Genomic DNA, 24,301 nt, shown 5'->3' with positions numbered 1-24,301 from the left:
CTTCTTTACCTGTAAAGGTTTAAGCATCTTAAATAACCTGGTTGGCACCTGACCAAAAGGACCAATGAAGGGAGAAGATACTTTTAAATAGTGGGGGATGGTTTTTGTTGTGTGTTTCTTTGTGTTTGGGAGGAGGGCGGGTTAGCGAGGAATTAGGGCAGGGAAGGTTTATTTTTGTTTTTTTGTAACTTTAAAGTTTTGCCTAGAGGGGAATTTTGTGTGTTTTGAATTATTACCCTGTAAAATTACTTTTTATTTTGATTTTACAGAGGTGCTTTTTTTTTTTTCACTTTTTTTTATAATGAAGTTTTTTTTTTTTTAAGAATTTGATTGGTTTTTAGTGTTCTAAAAACCCAAGGGTTTGCTTTGTGCTTACCTTGTTAACCTATTTGCTTGGTATATTATTTTTAAGCCTTTCCAGGAAAAGGGGAGAAGGGATATTTTGGGGAAACAGGAACTTCAAGTGATTCTTTTCCTAAATTTTTGTTTAACTTACTTGGTGGTGGCAGCAGTACCCGTTCAAGGACAAGGAAGGATTTGTGGCTTGAAAAAGTTTTTAACCTAAGCTGGTGAAATATAAGCTTAGGAGGTCTTTTATGCGGGTCCCCACATTTATACCCCAGAGTTTAGAGTGGGGAGGGAATGGGCAACTAGCGGTTGTACCACATGCCAGTTTAGGGTTTTCCCCATTTGAACTTGTGTATGGCCGTGAGGTGAAGGGGCCATTGCAGTTGGTGAAGCAGCAATGGGAGGGGTTTACGCCTTCTCCAGGAACTAACATTCTAGACTTCATAAACAACCTACAAAACACCCTCCGACCCTCTTTAGCCCTTGCTAAAGAAAACCTAAAAGATGCTCAGGAAGAGAAAAAAGCCTGGTATAACAAACATGCCGGAGAACGTTCCTTCAAAGTAGGGGACAAGGTCATGGTGTTGAAAGCGCTCTAGCAGTGGCGTAGCCAGGTTCTAACATCAGGGAGAGCAAACACATAAAAAAAGGCGCCACCCAACATACCAAATTACTAATTACATACTTTTAAATTTGTTATATATATTTATTTGTACTTAAAATAAATACACAAGAATGATCCAGCCACGGAAGGGTTTACACAGTTGGCATTTCACAGGAGAACTTTAGATTTAATTTCTGGAATCTAAAATATATCTAAGTATAATGACAGAATACAGTAGTTTATAATTGTCACAGGTTTAAAAAAAATACTGGCCATTTTTTCCAGTTACTAATTTCATTTTAAAAAATCAATGAAATGTACTTTATTTATAATAGATAGTAATACTAAAGCCACCAAACACACATGACAAATACAAGTTTTATGAAAATTGGTGAGCAAAGATCTCATAGCTTTTCAGGGTTGGACAAAGCAGTAATTTCCCTTAAAGTAGCTTTATTCATGGGTTTTTTTTAAATAAACAAAAGACATCTGTACGACACAGGTTGTGAGTCTTAACATTTTTGAAACACTGAGTACTGAAAGTTAGGCTTTTTAACCAATTGAAGCCCCCCCCCCTCCACTCTCTCTCTCCACCCCCCACCCCCACATCACCAGTTCTGTAACTACAGGAATAAAATCTAGATATCCCGTAAAATAGCTAGTTCCACTGTTCTTCAAACCTGAGATCAGACAAATGCAGCTTTGCATTTGAGGTACTATATGACTGTAGTATACTTTGCACTGCCTGAATCTACACTGACATCAGGAGAGGAGAAGACAAGACTGTCCCTAGCATATATGATTTTTTAAAAAAGGCGAGACACACCCACCCACTATCAATGCAACAAGAAGGGATAACAGTAACTGGGGCCAAGAAAGAAGATGCAATGAAACCCTCCTGTACCCACAACTGATATCTGAAGAGCATCAGTCACTCTGCAGATCAAAGAAAGAAAGAGCAGCCAGTATTCAGACAGATAGGATCCTTATGACCTATATAGGAGAAGTGCACTTTCTAAGTAAACTAGCAGTTTCCCAACAGAGTTTTCTTATGGATTTATTTATTAAGCAAAAATTAAGATTAGGAGTCTGATTTAAATTATGTAAATTTTCAATTTTAGTTAACTGTGGAACTATTGCAGCTACTTTTATTTTACTCCCGCCTTCATAAAAAGCTACAGAGTTATAACAGATAATTACAAAGACTAAAGTACATGCTTTAATATAATTAGAACTGGGCCACCCAAGGTGAAAACTACACCATGGAAGAGTCCTACAACCAGGTATTTGAGGCCAATCCCTTTATCAATGGAATCCTCAACCAAAATGTGAGGAAGGAGAAGAGTACACCTAGCTTTTGACAATAATTCAAGGTCAGTCAGCCACCAAGAAGACCAGCACCATTCATATTCTGGTTTTGGATAAAACACCTGATCTTGCCTACACCATAGAAACCTACCTCCCTCCAAGCCTACACCCTACTCCACCCTTTGGCAATAAAGTAACCATTGAACAAGTTCTGAATCAGTCTTTCTTCCCAATTTAGTTTTAACAAAAAAAGCTGCAACATAAGTAGCTATGGGAGATGACAGTACAACTACTATGTATCAGTGGGGGAAAGGTGTGCTAGTAATGTCCTGGATATACTGATCTGTTAAGTGTTATTGCTTTTAATATGCTAATACAAAGACTGTAATAGAGTATTAATGTCCCAATGTACTGTAGCTTGTTTTAACTTACCGTAATACTAGAAGTGGTGCATGTGAAAAGTGTCTTAAAAGCTGACACTACAGCAGTGATATTCCCAAGCCTGCATGCATAGGGCTGAGGGTGGGGAAGGGGCGTGCATCTAGGTATAAGTAACATCTCTCATACCAAACAGGAAGTTTTCCACAGTTCATTGCAATTTGGAATTGTGATTATTATACTCTGTCTTACAAACACCATTACATATGCACAAGGTCAATAATTCCCCTCCCCATATATACAGAGGGTGGACGAAAGGAAGTATCCCCATGATTTGGGGTATGTTTACACTGGAAAAGGGAGGTGTAATTTCCGGCTTGTATAGACAGACCTGTGCTAGCACTGACAAAGCTAGTGTGCTAAAAATAGAAACGGAGCCACAGTGGTGCAAGAGGCTAGCCATCCTGAGCTGGAGGATTCTGAAGGGCTTGGGGTCTAGCAGAATTGTGACATCAGAGAGCAAGAGCGACAGCCCTTTGGATAGGAAGAGATTGGTGCAGAACCCAAGACTTTGCCAGACACTCAAGGTGGAAGAGGTCTGTGCAAGGCCCCAGCATGCCCTCCCTCATCAGCAGGTAGAAGCCATACCTTCCCCCCCACCCCCGCCCAACTCTCTGCTTCTCCAAGGAGACCTCCAGTAGGAACAGGTGAGAGCAGACTGTTTCTAAAGGTAACAAATGTAGGTACCTTTAGAAACAAAAGGTAACAAAAAATAAAGGCCTCAAAGGCTTTTTTAAACATCTTGAGGCAGCAGGGAGGGCCCAGCCCTTCCCTCCCCTCCCCTCCCCGGCACTGCATGTTGTGGGAGGGGAAGGCAGCTTGAAAACATTTTTAAAAACACCTTCAAAACTAAAGCCAACCTATCAAGAGTCCAGGCTGCAGACAGCACTCGGCGCAGTGCAACTCAGTGATGCCCTCAGTGGGGCATCTCTGCAGCAGTCAGGGAAGAGAACTGAGACTGAAAAAAGGAAGATGCAGAATGACAGAGTACCCAGGACGCAGGATTTGGAGATGGTACCAGTTCCCAACTGGGGGGAGGGGTGGAGCGGGGTTTAAGACCAGAAAGAAGGTGTGGAGAGTAGCATCTTTCCCAAACTCTCCTAGCCCCCTGCAAAGCTGGGCTTACCGTGCCTAAGGGAGGAAGGGCTCCATCAGGGGAACTCCTTCTGCTACATAAACTCAGCAGTCTGTGCTGGACCCTAGGCTGGGAGAGACAGGGGAGGGTGCTGCTAAGGGGTGGCACTGCCATGGCAGTGACAAAGGGGGGCCCTCAGCTCTTTTCCTGCCCCCCCCCCACCTCTGGATCACACAGCCTGGTAAAAGCAAGAAGGTAAAATAAAAAAGGTGCTACATAAAAGCTGTGGCCAAAGGTTCCAGCCCATGTGGCCAGTACATCTGAGAAGAGCCCAGCTGGTGCTATAGGCCAGGGGTTCTCAAACTGGAGGGTCAGGACCCTCGGGGTCACAAGGTTACTACATGGGGAGTCATGATCTGTTAGCCTCCACCCAAAACCCCGCTTTGCATCCAACATTTATAATAGTGTTAAATATATTAAAAAGCATTTTTAATTTATAAGGGGGGGCTTGCTATGTGAAAGGGGTCACCAGTACAAAAGCTTGAGAATCACTGCTATAGGCTAAGGGCTGACTCAGCAGACCCAGGGTTCATCTTTGTGGACAGGGCTCACCCATATCTCTGCTTGGGGGTCACACAGCCCCACTCCTGCTACCAATCCTTGGAGTCCAGCCAGGAAGGCAGCTGCCAGTGAGTGCTATTGCAGGGGTGGGACTGCCCCCATGACCAATCCCCTCCAGGCAGTTCCATGTACAGGCTGAGTTCCCCAGCAGTACAGCAGAGTGGGCTCTCCCGCACAGGTACACAGATCATGCTCTCCTGCAGCTGCATTGTCAATTATCCAACCCCCTGCGTTCCTTGATGTCCCCCCTCGGGACCCCTGCCCCATCCACCCCCCTTCCCTCTCCCCTAACTGCCCCCTGCCACCCCATCCAACCCCTCCTCTCATTCCTGACAGCGCTCCCAGGACCCCTGCCCCATCCAACCATCCCTTCTCCCTGTCCCCTGACTACCCCCAAAACTTCTGCCCCTGACTGCCCCCTGCCACCCTATCCAACCCCCTCCTCCTTCCTGACTGCTCCCCCAGGACCTCTGCTCCCATTCAAACCCCCCCCCCACTCTCTGCCCCCGTTCAATCCCCCCCACGCACTCCCTGCCCCCTTACTGCGCTGCCTGGTGGTGGCTGGCGGTGCTACAGCCGCGAGACTCCGCTGGAGCTGCGCCATGCCACCGTCATTCAGGACCTGGAGCACCGGGTCAGGCCGAGCTCACAGCCCCTCGCTTCCCACTAATCAGTGCAGGAAGCCTGGGAGGGTGGAGAAGCAAGTGGTGGCTTCGCGCTCAGGCCCAGGGAGGCGGAGGCGGAGGCAGAGGGGAGGTAGGTGAGCTCGGGCAGAGAGCGGTTCCCCTATGCACCCGCCCCCGGGGTTACCTGCTGCAGTGCAGGCAGCCCCCCCCCTGCCCCAGATCACCTTGGCTCCGTCTCCGCCTCGCTGGGCCTGAGCATGAAGCCACCGCTTGCTTCTCCGCCCTCCTAGGCTTCCCACGTGAACAGCTGATTCACGGGAATCAGGGTGGGGAGGGAGATAAGCAGGGCAGAGCATTCAGAGAAGGAAGTGGAGGTGAGCTGGGGCTGGGGGGTGGGGCTGGACCCACCAAATTTTCCCCGTGGATGCTTCAGCCCCAGATCACCCACAGAGTCGGCACCTAAGGTACCACTTTTGGATAATGTGCTCAGGGGAAGCGGCCACTCCCCATGCTCCCCCCCTAGCTACACTACTGTACTCTAGGCCCATAAAATGGAAGCGTCGTGGGAAGGGCCATTCAGAGTCCAAGAGCGCCTGGGAGCTGTTAACTATCTCATAGCATCCCCCACCTCAAACCTAAAGCCTGAAGTGTACCATGTTAATTCTCTAAAGCCCTTTTATTCCAGAGAATTAAAGGTTTGTCAGTTTACAGCCCAGGGAGGAGATGACGCTGAATGGCCTGAAGGTGTCTACTACAAAGGAAAAAGTGACGGTGGCGTGGAAGAGGTGAGCCTCTCCATGCCCTTGGACATATGCAGTGACAGCAGATCAAGAAGTGTGCAATAGCTTCGTACCAATGTTCTCAGCCACTCCAGGATAGACTGAACAGGAATACCATTCCATTGACACTGGTAATGCTTGCCCAATTAAAGCCCAACCTTACAGGGTGTCTCCTCAAGCCAAAACTGCTATAGAACGGAACATCCAGGACATGCTACAAATGGGTGTAATTTGCCCCTCTAACAGTGCATGGGCATCTCCAGTGGCTCTAGTTCCCAAACCAGATGGGGAAATACACTTTTGCGTGGACTACTGTAAGCTAAATGCTGTGACTCGCCCAGACAACTATCCAATCCCAAGCACAGATAAGCTATTGAAGAAACTGGGACGTGCCCAGTTTATCTCTACCTTAGACTTAACCAAGGGGTACTGGAAAGTACCACTAGATGAATCCGCCAAGGAAAGGTCAGCCTTCATCACCATGTAGGGCTGTATGAATTTAATGTGCTCCCTTTCAGGCTGCGAAATGCACCCGCCACCTTCCAAAAACTAGTAGATAGTCTCCTAGTGGAATTGGGAGAATCTGCAGTCGCCTACCTTGACAACGTGGCCATCTTTTCTGATTTATGGGCAGAACACCTAAAGCATCTACAAAAAAAAAAGTCTTCAAGCGCATGAGAGAGGCAGGACTAACTGTTATGGCTAAGAAGTGTCAAACAGGCCTAAACAAAGTAACATACCTTGAACACCAGGTGGGCCAAGGAACTATCAACCCCCTACAGGCCAAAGTGGATGCTCTCCAAAAGTGGCCAGTCCCAAAGTCAATAAAACAGGTCCAATCCTTCTTAGGCTTGGCCGGATATTACAGGCTCTTTATAATACTAATCAATTAGTTCTCTGTGCTCAGTGAAATGAAATCAGGCTATTTGTACAGCACTACAGCCAAATCACCACCCCACTGACAGACCTAACCAAAAAATAGCAGCCAAATGCAGTTCAGTGAACTAAAAAGTGTCAAAAGGCCTTTAACTAAGGGCCCCAGACTAACAAACCTTTCCTAGAACAGGACAGACCCATTTACACGCAGATGTCAGGACTCAAGCAGTCACGACCACATGTTAATGGACCATAGGTTAAGAGAGCCATGCTGAAATATCTTAAGATATCTATACCTATATCTATTGTGGCAAATTGCCAGTACTGTTATGCTGGGTCTTGCGCTTTCTCTTGTTTGGGGAAGGTTCAGGGCGCCATTGCTTGTCTCTGAACCGGTATTTTAATTACCCCACTAGTGTCCTTGAGGAGGGGAGTGGAGAGGGAGGGACCTGGGCCCGCCCTCTTCTCCAGGTCCTAACCCAGGGGCCCTGAGGTTTGTAGTGAACCACTTGAACTAGCGGTTCCTTCCCCTGGGCTACTTCCCTCTCCTGCCCTTCAGCTTGTGAAGGGGCTTCTTGCCCTCCTTCTACACAAGCCAGGTGCCCCTTACCTAGGGGTTTCTTTTGATTTCTTAGCCCACCGCAGCACTCCTCCAAACTTTCCTTTTGTCTCTCTTCAAAACTGTTCTCTTCTCCAACTCCTTCAAACTGCTCTCTGCTCCGACCAAACTTTCCTGCTCCAACTCCCACACTGACTGAAGCATGGGTTTTTATCACATGACTGACTGCTGGTGCTCTAATTGGCTTCAGGTGCTCTAGTTAATCTATAGCAAACCTTCCTCCCCTTGCAGGGAATAAGGATCCCTGCTAACACTCTCCTGCTGCCCTCTGGCCATGCTGTATCACACTATCTAGTTAGATAGATAGATATACACACACACACACGTATAATTATCTAGGATTACATATGTATTCACAGTGTCCCAAATACTGCAGACCTATCTGTTAATGGTGCTTTACAAGAATATAAATTCATATGTGTAATCCAATAAAAACATTACTACTACTACACAGGGGTGAAAGTAACTCAAGACCCTTACTGGTATGGGGTTGTCATAACATTTTTTCCCAGATCTGGACCTTAGCGTCCAAAATATGGGTGTTAGCATGAAAACCTCCAAGCTTAGTTACCAGCTTGGACCTGGTAATTGCTGCCACCAGCCAGGAATTATACAGTGCCTAGCTCACTGTGGTCTCCCCAAAACCTTCCCTGGGGGACCCCAAGACTCAGATTCCTTGAGTCTCACAACAAAGGGGAATAAACCATTTCCCTTCCCCCTCCTCCCTTCCAGGTGTTCCCTCCCTGGGTTCCTGGAGAGATATACAGAAGCAAGCTCCGTGAATCTAAACAAAGGGATTCTACCCTCCCTGTTTCAAGTCCTGGAAACACAAGTACCGAGAAAGCTAATCTCTCTTCCCCCTCACCCAGAGGGTATGCAAAGTCAGGCTTAGTAAATCTAATACAAAGAGATTTTCCCCCTGACTTCTTCCTCCCACCAATTCCCTGGTGAGCTGCAGACTCAATTCCCTGGAGTCCCCACTAAAGAAAAACTCCAACAGGTCTTAAAAAGAAAGCTTTATATAAAAAGAATGAAAAAGGACATAAAATATAGTCTCTGTATAAGGTGACAATATACAGGGTCAATTGCTTAAAGGAAAAAAAAAAGAATAAACAGCCTTATCCAAAAAGAATACAATTTGACACATTCCAGCAACTACACACATGTAAATACAAAAAAAACAATATAAACCTATTGTCTTACTATCCTTGTACTTACAACTTGGAAACAGAAGATTAGAAAGCCTGGAGATTCCTGTGGTCACTCTCAGAGCCGAGAGAAGAACAGACCCAGGACAAAGAACTCACACCCAAAAACTTCCATCCACCCAGATTTGAAAAAGTCTTGTTTCCTGATTGGTCCTCTGGTCAGGTGTTTGGTTCCCTGTGTTAACCCTTTACAGGTAAAAGAACACTAACCCTTAGCTATCTGTTTATGACAGGGGTGGGGGTGGCTCTTGCCCCCCGAAGGGGTGGGGCCTAGGGTGGAAGGGGCCAGTCTAGGGGTCAGCATCCCCCAGCCAGCCCTTCCAGGCCACCTGGTCCGTGCCGCCCAGGGTTCCGTAGTGATTTAAAGGGCAGCATCCAGAGCCCCGGGCCCTTTTAAATTGCCAGCCCCAGAACAGAACAGCTGTTCCCTTTGTGCCTCCCCGCCCATCAGCGGCCGAGGGGGGGCAAAAGGGGCAGGGACCTTAAAGCTCTGCAGAGTTCTTTGCTGCAGCAGCACTTTAACGTTGCTGCACTGCTTCCCCCCCACTACCTCCCCGTTGGCAGCCCAGCGCTCCCGCGGCAAAGGACCATAGCTTTAATGTGCCTGCCCTTCTTGCCTCCCCTGACTGCGACCCTCTGGTAGGGTCCCTACCGGCAGGGCTGCTGACCGGGGTGGAGGGAGGAGAAAGGGGCAGCAACATTAAAGTGATGGCTGATATACTCTTCCGTGAAAGTTTCCCAAAATCAACTGGTTAAAATCGTACTTAAAATGTGAAAAATATTGTTCGTTTTTATATAATCAGTAGTATATCTAAAGATGCATGTTTTTTATTAACTCTGTTTTCTCCTAGAGCTCCAGAGAAAAAAAATCACAGCCAGTGTGGAGCAGGCTGTCCAGCACTGTCTATGATTTGGTGGGGCATCATAAATATACAGTTAAGAGTAGCATAAAATACTTCCTTTACCTGTGAAGAGTTAAGAAGCTCATATAACCTGGTTGGCACATGACGAAAAGGACCAATGAGGGGAGAAGATACTTTCAAATCTGTGAGGGAATGTTTTTGTTGTGTGTTCCTTTGTGTTTTCTCTGAGGAGTCAGGACAAAGAAAATACATCTCCCAAAGCCATACCTGAACTAAGCATCATTACAAATTGTAAGTAATAGGAAGGAAATGCATTAAATTCTCTTTTATTTTAGCTTGTGAATTGTCCCTATGCTAAGATGAAGGTTTATTCCTGTTTTTTTGTAACTTTAAAGTTTTGCCTAGAGGGGAATCCTCTGTATTTTGAATCTTATTACCCTGTAAAATTATCTTCCATCCTGATTTTACAGAGGTGCTTCTTTTACTTTTTTCTTAATAATAAAGTTCTGTTTTTTTAAGAATCTGATTGTTTTTTAGGGTCGTAAAAACCCAAGGGTCTGATCTGTGCTCACCTTGTAAACCTATTTGGTTGGTATATTATTCTCAAGCCTCCCCAGAAAAGGGGTGAAGGGTCTTGGGGGGATATTTTGGGGAAACAGGAACTCCAAGTGGTCCTTTTCCTGAATCTTTGTCTAAATCACTTGGTGGTGGCAGCAGAACCCTCCATGGACAAGGAAGGATTTGTGCCTTGGAAAAAGTTTTTAAACCTAAACTGGTGGAATATAAGCTTAGGAGTCTTTCATGCGGGTCCTCACATCTATACCCCAGAGTTAAGAGTGAGGAGGGAATCCTGATAGTGGCAGTGGCCATTACAATTGCAGAAGTGCTTTGTCTATGCTTAGCCATCTTTTCAGTCTGCCTCAGAACAGAAAGCATTTTACCTGTGTGGTATGTGTGAACTCCCGGAGCTGCTTCCTGATCTCTGCCCAGCCCTTCTCATCCAGCTGGCTAGGATAGAGCAGCAGATGTTAATTACAATCATATACACAAAGCCAGACCATCCCTAAACCATAGGGCTCGGCATGGCCACCAGATATGCTACTGCCTTTTCAGCACCCCAGAAAGCATAAATTTCAGATCATCTTCCAGACTGATTCCCTGTATGTCTGCAGAGCACATCACTGTTTCTTCACATACCTGGGCAATGAGAGTCGCAGGTCCTACAACCTGAATCTCTGCTGGGGTGGCTGGATTTGCCCTTAGTTTACATCATCAAACAGTCATAAGAAAGGACTCAGTGCAGAAATAATCATTAACCTGACTCAGTAGGGCTGAACTTTGTGAGGAAAGAGGTGAGAGGCACAACAAATGCCAAATACTAGCACCTAATTCCTTTTGTGCTTCTGCACAAATCCACTCATTCTAATGTGGAGTATAAAAAATGGTGACAGATGAGCTAGTTATGAAGAAAGGCAGCCAAGCCATGGGAAAGTTCTTCCTATTCTGTCCTGGGCTGAATAAGCAAAATATAGGTCACATCTGATGGCCAGGGGATTTTGATTATATAGAAAGAATGGCATGAACTGAGGAATGCATTGTGTTCAAACTCTGTAGCCCACGTACAAGTTAAAGGCTTAACTGGGACTGAAAGAGCTCCCTCTGGTGTCTGTGTTAACAACTTGGAAAAATAGATGACTTTCTGGAAGAAGGGGACTGTAATTTTATATAAGTAAAATAGTTAAGAGATCAAAAATAACAGCAAAATACATATGTCTAAATAGTAATGGGAAATATAGCAATGACTCTCAGTGAAACAACTCTGTTAACTACATGCATTTGCAACGTTATAGCTGTATTGGTCTCAGGATATGAGACACAAGGGGGGTGAGATAATATCTTGTATTGGATTAACTTCTCAACAGAAGTTCGTCAAATAAAAAAAGTTTCCTCACCCCCCTTGTCTCTCACAATATGCATTGTCAGGCTAGTAACAGGAGGGAGATCGTGGCAAGGATGTAAACATTAAGATATAGAAAATAAATGCTATTACAAGTGTGGATAGAACACAAGCCTCTAAAAGAAACTTAACAGGAGATGCATCACTAAGGTCCAGATTCTGCTACTTTTATCCCTTATTCCTCAGGTAGTCCCATTACAATGAATAGATGCACTCAAGGATTAAAGTACTGCTCTGCATGGGAAACAGTGGTAGAATCTGGCATAGAGCTTGCACTCATTTCTAGAGACACTTGGTAACCATGTAGCTTAGGGTCTGACTGATTCAGAAGGGTTACATATTTGGATCTCTTTAAAACTGAATTTCTGTTTGAAGTATGTCACACTAGAGACTCCATGGGTAAGGCTTTAAAACAAATTTATATTATAAACTGAATTCTCTCATTCACACAACCCAGTTTCCTGGGGGTGGAGGTGTTAGGGGGGCAGGAAGGATGATTTCCAGCTACCATTTCTCACATGAAGTCCTTCACAGAAAAGTGTTCCGGAAAGCGTCAGATTAATTGGACAAGTATTCTGGTTGATAAAGGTTTATATCCCACCCTCATCACAGGGGGATCTGAGCACTTTCCAGTAGCGCATTAAGAAATTTTAACTAATGTTTATCACGTGTCTGTTCTCTCATCCTCTTCCCAAGGAGAGAATTGGGTGTGTAGCATAGTGTTCTGCTGTGGTAGGGTTTTTACAAGAATGAGGTGTTGAAGACGTGGGAATTTTTTTCTAAAAATTATTCTCTCTTCTGTCCACTCATAACTCCAAAGCAGCTTCATTTAAGAACTCCTAGCTTCTATTATACTCTAATCTGCAGTGACAATAGTGCATGGGACACCTTGACCAAGCTGGAGCATAAAAGCTGTTAGTCATTAGAGATAGAGCCTGAGACACTGCCCTGCCCTGGTGCCACTATGTAGACCTGTTCAAAGGAATTGCCAAGTGCATGTGAAATGATAACAAATCAGATGACTAGTATTTTACACCCACTTTGTCCTAGTGTCAATGACTGCGTGAGGAATAAGGCAACAGAGAAACAGGCCCTGAATTTGTTGGTCTTATATGTAATAGCTTTTAGGAGGGATCTAGTCCAAGCCTCACTACATGTAATCTAAGCTTTCATTGAAAAAGAAATATGGTTCTAGCCCTCTGTGTTGGGAAGAGAGTCCTCTATGCTTACAAGTTTAGCAGGATGATGTTACCAAAAAATAATAGGCTATTCATGGTGGAAAAATTGTAGTCCCTCCAAGTTACTCTCCCTCTCCCCTCATCTGCCAATCATTAGAATTGCTATGATTCTTCAAGTTCTGCATAGTGAGTATCTTTAAACACATGCCCATTTCGTGGCAGTACTGAGGACAGCGGCAATGACAGGCCCATCTCAGTCTGTACACTTCTCTGCTCTTGATTGCAGCATCACCTCTTAGTTCCTGAGTCACTGCTACTTCCTATCACTAGAGTCCTGCAAATCTGCAGCTATCCACTTTATATCCACGGATCATGTTTGTGGATTGAATGCGGACACAAACTTCGTATATGCACAGGGCTCTACCTATCACTGCTGCCTGGAAAGATGGATCCCTTAGAGAGAAGTGGGGACAGTGTCCTCTGTAGACCCTAAGGACATGAGGTCATGTGTGTCTCCTGCAGCTACATTGCATTACAGTTTTGTCCTAACATCTGTTTTCTTTCTATGATCTAAGTAATTAGAGTCTCAGTAGAATAACCGAGTAGTGAGGAAAGAAAGATAACTCATCAAAAACTATTTAATAAAGTGATAAGAAGCCAAATCTAGGAGGTACCAGATACAGTTGTGGTACACCTGCACCAGCCCCTGCTCCACTCAAAACTTGCAAGCGTGTTCATGTACTATGAAAAAGCAGAAACAAGACTGCACTGATTCTTTAAGGACACAGGTAGTCCCATTTAAAATCAATGGAACTACAAGTATGATTAATATTAGGGCCTCAATTGCTACCTCATTTCAAGACCAAGCATGCTTGGTGCACCTTGTGCAGTAACGATGGTCCTTTCCAATGTGTGTCCCTGTGGGTGTTCCAGTCTAGGTGTCTGTGCATCCCTGCACCGGAGATTTCTCACAGTAGTACTTAGTTGGGGGAAGGATGCACACAGGAGTCATCTCATGCAGCCATTGGCACCTCCTGTAGCACGTGCTTCCCCTGACCGTCCCCTCCATTCCTTCTCTACCACAGAGCTTGGCTGTGTGAACTCCAAAGTAGAGGAGAGGAGGGTGGGTAGTGGAGCACCCACAGGTGCTCTTGAAGAACCATCGTTATTGCACAAGGTGAGTAACTTCTTCTTTGAGTGGTGTCCCTGTGGGTGCTCCACTCTAGGTGCTTGTAGAGCAGTACCCCACCAGGGATGGTAGGAGTTCAGAGTTATGTATAAGTGTGTCATGAGACCACTGTGAGGTCAACAATAGAGTCTGAGACAAGGCCTTGGGTGATAGCATAATGCTTTGCAAAAGTGCCCTCCAATGTCCAGGTTGCAACTCTACAAATATCTATTAAGGGGACATTGTTCAAGAATGCAATTAATGTCGCTAAGGCGCGCTTTGAGTGGGATCTGATGCCCACAGGGGATTCTTTGTGATGCAAGTGGTAGCAAATTTGAATACAGGTAGACTCCCATTTGGAGAGTCTCTGGATCGATATTGTAGAGCCCTTGGGGTATGTCTACACTACGGGATTATTTTGATTTTACATAAACCGGTTTTGTAAAACAGATTGTATAAAGTCGAGTGCACACGGCCACACTAAGCACATTAATTCGGTGGTGTGGGTCCATGGTCCAAGGCTAGCATCTATTTCTGGAGCATTGCACTGTGGGTAGCTATCCCATAGCAATCCCATAGTTCCCGCAGTCTCCCCCGCCCATTGGAATTCTGGGTTGAGGCCCCAATGCATGATGATGCAAAAACAGTGTCGCAGGTGATTGTGGGTAAATGTCGTCACTCATTCCTTCCTCCATGAAAGCAACGGTAGACAATCATTTCACGCCCTTTTTCCCTGGATTGCCCTGGTAGACGCCATGGCATGGCAACCATGGAGCCCATTCAGCTTTTTTTTTTTTTTTTTTTTACTGTCACCGTATGTCTACTGGATGTTGCTAACAGATGCGCTACTGCAGTGCTACACAGCAGCATTCATTTGACTTTGCAAGATAGCAGAGACGGTTATCAGTTGTTGTGTACCATCTGCCATGCCATTTTAAATTGGCAATGAGATGACGGTTATCAGTCATTCTGTACCGTCTGCTGCTGTCATAGGTGCCCCTGGCTGAGGTCAGTCAGGGGCGCAAAGACAAAAATGGGAATGACTCCCCGAGTCATCCCTCCTTTATGGTATCTAAAAATAGAGTCAGTCCTGCCTAGAATATGGTGCAAGTGTACTAGAGAACCAGTGTGCCAGAGAACCAGAGAGCACAGCCGCTCTGTGTCATATCCCGCAGAAATGATGAGCTACATGCCATTCTAGGGGGTGCCCCTGCAACAACCCCACCCATTGCTTCCCTCCTCCCCCAACCCTCCTGGGCTACCGTTGCAGGGTCCCCCCATTTGTGTGATGAAGTAATAAAGAATGCAGGAATAAGAAACACTGACTTGTTATTGAGATAAAATGAGGGGGAGGCAGCCTCCAGCTGCTATGATAGTCCAGGCAGGACATTAAACGGTGCGGGGGAGAGGAGCCCAGCATCCCGCTGCTATGATAGTCCAGGCAGTACAGAATCTTTTCTTTACACATGAAAGGGAGGGGGCTGATGGAGCTCAGCCCCCAGTTGCTATGATGAAGATGGCATTCTGTACCATCTACTGGGAATGACCGGGAGTCGTTCTTATTTTTACCCAGGCACCCCCGGCCGACCTCACCTGAGGCCAGCCAGGAGCACTCACGGGATGATGACGAGGACGGCTACTAGTACTACTGCACTGTACCGTCTGCCACTGGGGAGGGGAGAGAGGGCGCGTCTACCAGCAGCATGCAGTAGAAGTAGGGTGACATTGAAAAAAGTCAAGAAATGATTTTTTTTCCCTTTTCTTTCATGGGGGGGAGAGGGGTAAACTAACAAGCTATACCCTGGACCACCTCGGACAATGTGTTTGACCCTACAAGCATTGGGAGCTCAGCCAAGAATGCAAATACTTTTCGGAGACTGCTGGGGACTGTGGGATAGCTGGAGTCCTCAGTACCTCCTCCCTCCCTCCATGAGCGTCCATTTGATTCTTTGGCTTTCCATTACGCTTGTCATGCAGCACTGTGCTGTGGACTCTGTATCATAGCCTGGAGATTTTTTTCAAATGCTTTGGCATTTCGTCTTCTGGAATGGAGCTCTGATAGAACAGATTTGTCTCCCCATACAGCGGTCAGATCCAGTATCTCCCGCACGGTCCATGCTGGAGCTCTTTTTGGATTTGGGACTGCATCGCCACCCATGCTGATCAGAGCTCCACGCTGGGCAAACAGGAAATGAAATTCAAAAGTTCACGGGGCTTTTCCTGTCTACCTGGCCAGTGTATCTGAGTTCAGATTGCTGTCCAGAGCGGTCACAATGGTGCACTACGGGATACCGCCCCGAGGCCAATACCGTCGATTTGTGGCCACACTACCCCTAATCCAATATGGTAATACTGATTTCAGCGCTACTCCTCTCGTCGAGGAGGAGTACAGAAACTGGTTTAAAGAGCCCTTTATATCGATATAAAGGGCCTCATTGTGTGGACGGGTGCAGCGTTAAATCGGTTTAACGCTGCTAAAATTGGTTTAAACGCGTAGTGTAGACCAGGCCTTGGAGTGCTCTGCTGTAGAGACAAATAGTCTTGGTGACTTCCGAAATGGTTTAGTTCTGTACAAGTAGAAGGCAACCGCCCATCTGACATCTAGCATGTGCAATGTTGACTCTGAAGAGTAGTTATGTGGCTTCGGATTGAAGGCAGGTAAGTGTATGATTTGGTTAATATGAAAATTTGTAGCCACTTCAGGCAAGAATTTTGGATGAGGACATAACATGATTTTGTCTTTGATAAATACACTGTATGGTGGTTCAGCCATCAGTGCTCCTATTTCGCTGACACATCTTGCAGATGCGATTGCCACTAGGAATGCGACCTTCATTGACATATGTAGGAGTGAGCAGGTTGCTAGAAGGGTGGTCTTGTGAGACATTTGAGCACAAGATTGAGATCCCATGGTGGTGCAGGTTGGCGTACTTCTGGGTATATGTTCTGTATATCTGCTAGAAAGCACTGTGTAATCGGGTGAGCAAATATTGAAGCTCCTTCTATTTGTTCATGGAGGGCCGTGATGGCAGCCAGGTGTACTTTAATAGAATGCTAATCCCATTTCCTTCAGTTCTAGTAGGTAGTCTAGGATCACAGATAGAGGTGCCTTGTTCATGTCCAACTGTTTCTGCTGACACCAAAGGGAGAATCTTCTCCACTTGTGGCTGTAAGTATTTCTAGTGTGAGGTGATGGCTATTTAGTAATACCTGTTTTACTTTCTTCAAACAGTTCAATTCCCCATGTTGGAACCAGAGAGAAGCCATGCTTTGAGATGGAGTTTCACTGGGTCTGGATGGAGAGTCAGGCCCTTGTTCTGGGACAGGAGGTCCGTCCAGAAAGGCAGCGGTTGGAGGCACAGACTGCTAGATGTGAGAGGTACGGAAACCAAGTCTGTCTGGGCCATGTGGGGACAATGAGAATGATGTATGCTCTGTCGAATCGTATCTTGCGGCCGACCTGTGGGATCAGTGGGAAGGCGTACATGAGTGATGCGTTTCACAGGATGAGGAAGGCATCTCCTAACCATCCCCGTGCCAAGCCTGCCCTGGAGAAAATAGTGGACATTTGTGATTTGTTGCTGAGATGAAAAGGTTGATTACCGGGTGACCCTATTTTTGGAATATAGTGCCGAGAACAAGGTTGTGGATTTCCCACTCATGTTCTTGCAAGAAGTGCCTGCTGAGGTTGTCAGCTGTAGCATTTTGACACCCTGGTAGGTATGATGCTGTGATGTTTATATTGTTGCAGATGCAGAAGTTCCATAAATTCATGGCTTCTGCACATAGCAAGTGATACCTGGCTCCTCCTTGGTGATTGATGTAAAACATGCACGCCACATTGTCGGCGAGAACAGAGATTGAGGTTTCTCATATGAGCAGGAGGAAGTGTCGGCATGCATTGTGTACTGTGTGGAGTTCTAGGAGATTGACATGTAGTCAGGTTTCCATCGCAGACCACTTGCCTTGTACATTGTGGTGACCCAAGTGGGCGCCCCAACCTATCTGTTGTAATAGTCACTGATGGGGGGGTCTTGTTGAAAGGGAAGCCCAGAGCATACATTCTCTGGCTGTGTCCACCATTGTAGGGAGAGGATAACCCTTGGTGGTAGCATCACACGTCTGTTGAGAAAGTGTTTGCTGGGTGCATAGATCGTGCTCAACCAGTGCTGCAGACAGCGCATATGGAGTCTGGCATACTTTATTATGAAAGTCGTAGCTGCCATATGTCCCAGAATCTGAAGGCATGTCCTCACTGAAGTTTATGGCCTGATGGTCACTGTGGAAATAAGATTGGTCAATGTAGTGAATCTGTGGTTTGACAATATTGCCTTGGCTTGTATGGAGCCTAGGTTGGCTCCGATAAACTCCAATCGCTAGGTTGGTTCCAGGGTGGATTTCTTTTTGTGTATATGTAGACCTAGCTGGTGAAACAGATCTATTGTGGTCTTCAGCATGCCTGCCATTTCTTGTCGATTGGCACCCTTGAGAAGGCAATCATTCAAATAAGGGAAGATGATGACTTCTTTGCGTTGTAATTGTGCTGCTACTACCGCAAGTGTTTTTGAGAATACGTGGGGAGCAGTGGACAGTCAGAAGGGAAGGACCCTGTATTGGTAGTAGTTGGCTCCTACTGTGAACCGCAGGAACTGTCTGTGGGCAGGGTGTATTGTAATATGGAAGTATGCATCTTGGAGGTTGAGGGTTGCAAACCAGTCCCCCCTATCTAGCACTGGGATTATTGTGGCCAGAGTGACCATTTTGAACTTGTGGTTGTGTATGAACCTGTTGAGTTTTTGGCGATCTAAGATTGGTCTCCATCCCCCTCCTTTCTTCTCTGTCAGGAAATATTTGGAATAAAACCTCTCCTCCCTTGATATTGATGTGGTACTGGTTCTATAGCACCCAACAGTAGGAGGTGGTCTACTTCCTGTTACAGAAGGTGCTCGTGAGAGGGGTCCCTGAAGAGGGACGGAGAAGGGGGTGGGGGGGGACGGCTGTGAAAGGAATGGTGTAGCCAGATTGTATGATCTCCAAAACCCATTGATCTGTGGTTATCGCAGCCCAGGCATGGTAAAATGGGCATATGCGGTGACCAAAATTGTGGGATGGGTATCAGTTGGTGCTAGAGGTGTGGGGAAGTTGTGCATACCCTCTACCAAGACTTCAAAATTGTGGTTTAGATGTAGATGGACGGATGGACAAGGCCTGGTTCTGTGGAGCTCGTCGTCTCTGAGCCCGTTGTTTAGGTCTCTTCTGAGTGAAGTATCTTGGTTGTTGACAGTTAAACAAGGGTGTCTCGTGACCTGGTATGGCGTAAAACAAGGGCATTTGCCAGGCGGTGGATGTATACCTAGTGTATGCAGTGTTGCTCGGGAGGCCTTCATGGTATGGAGGACGTTGTCTGTTTGAGACAAGAATACACCTCTACCGTGATAGAACGCTGTCCTCAGGAGCCAAAAAAATCTTACCACATTATAGGTGAAACTGCGTTATATTGAACTTGCTTTGATCTGCCAGAGTGCACAACCCTGCCCGCCCCCCCGAGCGCTGCTTTACCACGTTATATCCAAATTCGTGGTTCCCGTTATATCAGGATAGAGGTGTAGTTTATCCCTATCAAAGAGGAGGTCCTCCACTTTTAACTGTAGTTCTTTTGGAGTTCCACAAGCCTGCAATCATGATGTTCTTCTCATAACCACAGCAGTTGCAGTTGTTTGGGCAGCTGTGTCTGCTACATCCATTGAGGCCTGCAGCGCTGTGCGGGCTATTAACGGACCCTCGTTGATAATGACGTTGAGTTGAGGATGTTTATGCTCAGGAAGGTCCTCCTCTGCATTGGGGTAGTCAGCGCCATGGAGGAGACTTGACATGTCAGCTCTGGTGCCATGTGTTGGGGCTCGGCAGAGGTTCGCTAAGAGACGGTGCTGGAGGAGCCCAATGCCTTGTAAGTGCTCAGTCTGGATGAGTGGAACACTGAGGGTAAAGACCTCGCCGGGGAAGCTCTCTTTTTGTGAGACCCCCTTGCTGGAGAGGTTGAGACTCACTTCCTGAGTTTTGGAAGTTGGAGCCTTATCAGAGCTCAGAGATCTTGGTTTATGAGACGCCCTGGAGGACAATTCTTGCAGAGGTTGGAGGGATTTCTCCAGCAGAAGCATTTTCAAGCAGAGATCCCTCTCACGTCTTACCCTTACTGTTAAGTTGGTGCAATGTACGCATTTCTGGGAGATATGAGTTTCTCCTAGACAGCGAATGCAGGATGTGGCCCTCAGTTCTCGGCAGGAGTCACACTTTTTAAATCCTGTTGAGTCCGGCATGACTGTAGTTAAGCCTCTCCTCCCCTCTCAAGAGAGAAGGATAGGAGTTAATTGTAATGGTAAACTGTAGAAACTGTTCCCAAACTGGGAGTCAAGCAGAGAAAGAGTCTTCTTTCCTCTCTCTTTTTTTGTTTGTTTTTGTTTTTGAAGAAAAACCTCTAAGAGGAGCTAACGAAACTATGTAACTATGTAGACGAAGACTAACTAAACAATGTAACTAAGTATAGACTAATAAGAAGTTCCTATTTAACTTGCAACTTTGTTTATTTTTTTCCCAAGAAAGTTTCAAAGAGAGCACTGCCATGGAATTCCGTCTGCAGCCGAGGACAGTTGAAAAGGAACTGAGTGGATGGTCGGGGGAGTGCATGCTACAGGAGGTGCCAACGGCTGCATGAGAGGACTCCTGTGCATGCCCTTCCCCCAACCGAGTACTGCTGTGAGAAATCTCTGAACTCCGGCGCAGGGACACACTGACACCTAGAGTGGAGCACCCACAGGGACACCACTCGAAGAACTGATATTTTCACTCACATACATTTTTATAGATATTAAATTATTTCAGTCAGCATGGCCTCTCCTGTCCCTAATTATTACCTTATCCGCAAAGAGCTGAAGCAAGTCCTGGATCCTCAGTGTAATGCAGAGGGATGAAGGAGGCAGCCTCCTTTGACATGGAGATTACAGTACCAATTACATAAATGGAAGCTACTTACTGGTGAAGAGATGGTCCTAGCGCAGCGCTTTCACTCAGTCTTTTCTGTAGGCAAAGGAAGATCATCACCTTTGTGACATTAACCCAGTGGAATCCCTGCTCCTTTCAGGGCCAGCACTGGACACATCTCAATATTGTAAATGGCCACCACTGATACTAACAAGGAAGTGCTCTGCAAGATGGTCTCAAGGCTTGTGGCTCTCTCTCTCTACTGGGAAGTAAAGGTAGTTCATTTGAACTAAGACCATAGGAACATAATTGCTCTTGGGCAAAATTAAGGGGAGGAAATGGATAAAACTGGAACTTTTCCAGGTATTGTCTGCCATTCAACTCCTTATATATTTTATTTTGCCGATACAGTAAAGCCTCCAAGGATAGTGAAATCTTTGCTCTGCCCTCTCTTGCCTCTCTGGTTTTTCTCCAAAAAGTGAGGCTGCAACTATAATATCCTTAAGTTAGTTATGGACTATTCACTCCTTGGCTTCCTCCACAATCCCCAGACTGAAGAATAAAAAACCCTCCCCCGCAGATCTCTCTGTCATCCCTGCAATCTCTGCAGTGTGCAAACGTACACACTGGAGAGGTCCAGCAGGTGCTACTAAACTAGACTTGACAGCTGCGGTCAGGTGTCCCACCTCTTCACAGTTGTCACAAGGAGAGGCACAAAGGGATGGAGAGCATGGGCCATCCCTGGTGCTGCCCCCCAGAAGGAGAGCCTGGGTTACAACACACACTAGAGCAGTGGTTCTGAACCTGCGGCCCAATCAGCACACAGCTGCAGCCCATGTGACATCCTCAGGGCTATACAGGTAGTATTGGATGTGGCCCACAATGGTAAATAGGTTGAGAACCACTGCACTAGAGGATCAAGGGGAAAAATGAGAGATCAAACTAAACCTCTCCCTCCACCTGACAAGTCCACTCCCTGCACTACAGTAATCCAGTGAAGCATGTGGTTACCTTTTCCTGCAGTTCATGCAGCTGTCTCTCCAGTTTTGCTTTGTCCTCTCGCAGCTGGTTTAGCTCCTGGGTTGTGCTTGTCAGTAGCTCAGAATCTGTGATGGTGAAATGGAACTCAGGAGGGCCTGGGTCCATCTCGCTGCTGCCCTGAGACTGGATCTGCTCACGCTGCATCCTTAAAAGAAGCCAGCAGGGTTCGTCAAACAAAAACAAGTAATAACAATGATGGAGGCAGCATTGGCTTGGTAAATTACTGTCCACTGGTTTCTGCATATCTAATACCAACGAAAAGCCAAGCCACACGCTGAGATGAGTAGGACAAGCCAGAAGCATTCACACTATTCTTTGGCATGTTTCTGCTAACAGGATAGAGGAACTCAGTTCCACCATAGCCAGTGCACCTCAACCATTACCTACAGTCCCATCTGCTGGGAAAGACAATGGTACATACATGGTTGTGTTTCAGGGAAGGGCTGTATGAAATGAGGAGGACACAGTATCAAGTTTGGAGCACGTGTTGCATGGAAGGATTATGTAGCATGAGTTACCCCTGGTTAAGAAGAATTAAAGTACCATATATACTCATTCATTAGCCTGTTTGTTTATAAGCCAACCCCCCAAGATGGTTAGGTAAAAACAGCAAAAACTGTTTGACCCTTTCATAAGCTGACGCTATATTTCAGGGGTTGGCAAACTTTGGCTCCTGGCCCATCGGGGTAAGCTACTGGCAGGTTGGGACATTTTGTTTACTTGGAGCATCTTCAGGCACGGAGCCCCTCAGCTCCCAGTGTCTGCGGTTTGCCATTCCCAGCCAATGGGAGTTGTGGGACTTTGCCAATCCCTGCTATATTTTAACAACTGGCATCACAAGAAACACTCAAAAGTTTTGCTAGAATTATTTTAATGTACTCTAACAAAAAACCTGTTATTATAACTGAACATATATGTATTCACCTTCAAAATTACAGTCAATATTTAAAATCAGTAAATGGATATTTAAAACAAGTAACTTAGAACAATATGAGACTTTAAAAAGCCTTAAAATCCTTCAGAGTCTGAATCAGTCTCTGATTCACCAAACAGTTCATTAAATTCAGCTTCAGTCACAGCTGCATTGTCATTGTAGATGTCTGCAGTGTTGTCTTCAAACTAAGATTCCTTCTCATCATCAGCCTGTTGTGTCATCATCAAATATGGCATCATCTTCTGACCCGTCGAGTGCATTGCTGATACAGCATTTCCTAAATGATTTTTCTACCATTTCTGAGGGAATGGACACCCACCCGTCCTTGATCCACTGAGTGCCCAGATTGATTTTGGGCTTCATAAGATTCCCGCCTTTTGTCAACTTCACCATGCCTGAGTACATCCATTCAGACCACATTTTGCGCTGTCTTTAAAGGGTTTGTTCAGGCAGACATCAAGCGGTTGTAGAACTGAAGTTAAGCCTTCAGGTATTACAGCCAAAATAGTTTTCATATATTTTTGGCCACATTTTTCATCTCATCCATCTTGTGTGCCCTGAACATGTTCCAAGTGAGCATAGCAGGTTTCTTGAAAAGTGCTCCTGGTCTCCTATTCCACACTTTTTCCAGCCATTCAATAGTCCCACTTTCATCCATCTATCCCTTTTCATGTGCATGTACGATGATACCAACAGGAAATTTCATGTTTTTAGGCAAGGTTTTTCTTTTAAAAATAACAGGAGGGAGCTTTGATCCATTTGCCAAACATGATAAAACCACGTCATAAATATAAAGGGAAGGGTAACAACCTTCCTGTATAGAGTAGTATAAAATCCCTCCTGGCCAGAGGCACCAAATCCTCTTACTTGTAAAGGGTTAAGAAGCTCAAGTACCTAGCAGGCACCTGACCCAAAAGACCAATAAGGGGACAAGATATTTTCAAATCTGGGGTGGGGAAGGCTTTTGTTCTGTTCCGTGTGGCTTTGGCCAGAGCAAGATCAAAGAAGCAAGCAATCCAATTCCTATAGAGTTGGAAAGTACTTAGCAAGGAAATCAGTTAGATTTATTTTTATTTTGGCTTGTGAATTTTCTCTGTGCTGAGAGGGAGGGTATTCCTGGTTTTCTTTTTGTAGCTTTAAAGGTTTGCCCAGAGGGAAACCCTTTGTGTTTTGAATCTGATTGCCTGTGATTATTATGTTCCATTCTAATCTTATAGAGATACTCCTTGTAATGCTGTGGTCTCTATGGTTTTATAAAAATAAGCTAATGAGTGACTGGGAGAAGGGATAGCTCAGTGGTTTGAGCATTGGCCTGCTAAACCAGGGTTGTGAGTTCAATCCCTGAGGAGGCCATTTGGGGAACTGGGGCAAAAAAATCTGAGGATTGGTCCTGCTTTGAGCAGGAAGTTAGATTAGATGATCTCCTGCAGTCCCTTCCGATTCTATGAATATAATATAACTGTAATATGCTTCATGCAAAAGGTCTCTTGTAAAGTATCATTACAAAGCTTATAATCTATTGAGTGTGATCACTCTATTTGTATAATTGTACCACTCTTGATCTGAAACTATAAATATGAAATATAACTCTGAGGGCCTATTGTAATTAGTGTGGGCCATTAATGGTGGTTTGGAATCTTGATGACTCCCATTAACCAAGACAATTGTCTGCAGATAGGC

General features: G+C 45.6%; 2 protein-coding genes across 4 annotated transcripts in view; one reads left to right on the top strand and one right to left on the bottom strand.

The window, feature by feature from the left end:
- METRN (meteorin, glial cell differentiation regulator) overlaps nucleotides 1-24,301 on the top strand; it is a 291,968-nt gene that overhangs the window by 85,495 nt on the left and 182,172 nt on the right. The window lies entirely within an intron of this gene.
- CCDC78 (coiled-coil domain containing 78) overlaps nucleotides 1-24,301 on the bottom strand; it is a 59,606-nt gene that overhangs the window by 3,450 nt on the left and 31,855 nt on the right. For all 3 annotated transcript variants that reach the window (XM_050968263.1, XM_050968261.1, XM_050968262.1), the window contains 3 exons: nucleotides 21,658-21,832; nucleotides 20,699-20,742; nucleotides 10,307-10,373 (listed from right to left, as the gene is read on the bottom strand). In XM_050968263.1, the coding sequence (XP_050824220.1) occupies nucleotides 10,307-10,373; nucleotides 20,699-20,742; nucleotides 21,658-21,832 (286 nt within the window). The remainder of the gene's footprint in view (nucleotides 1-10,306; nucleotides 10,374-20,698; nucleotides 20,743-21,657; nucleotides 21,833-24,301) is intronic.

This window comes from Gopherus flavomarginatus, chromosome 9 (genome assembly GCF_025201925.1).
Source record: "Gopherus flavomarginatus isolate rGopFla2 chromosome 9, rGopFla2.mat.asm, whole genome shotgun sequence".
NCBI classification, from domain to species: domain Eukaryota; kingdom Metazoa; phylum Chordata; order Testudines; family Testudinidae; genus Gopherus; species Gopherus flavomarginatus.
The sequence above is the reverse complement of the archived record's forward strand: the minus strand, read 5'-3'. Positions and strand labels throughout refer to the sequence as shown.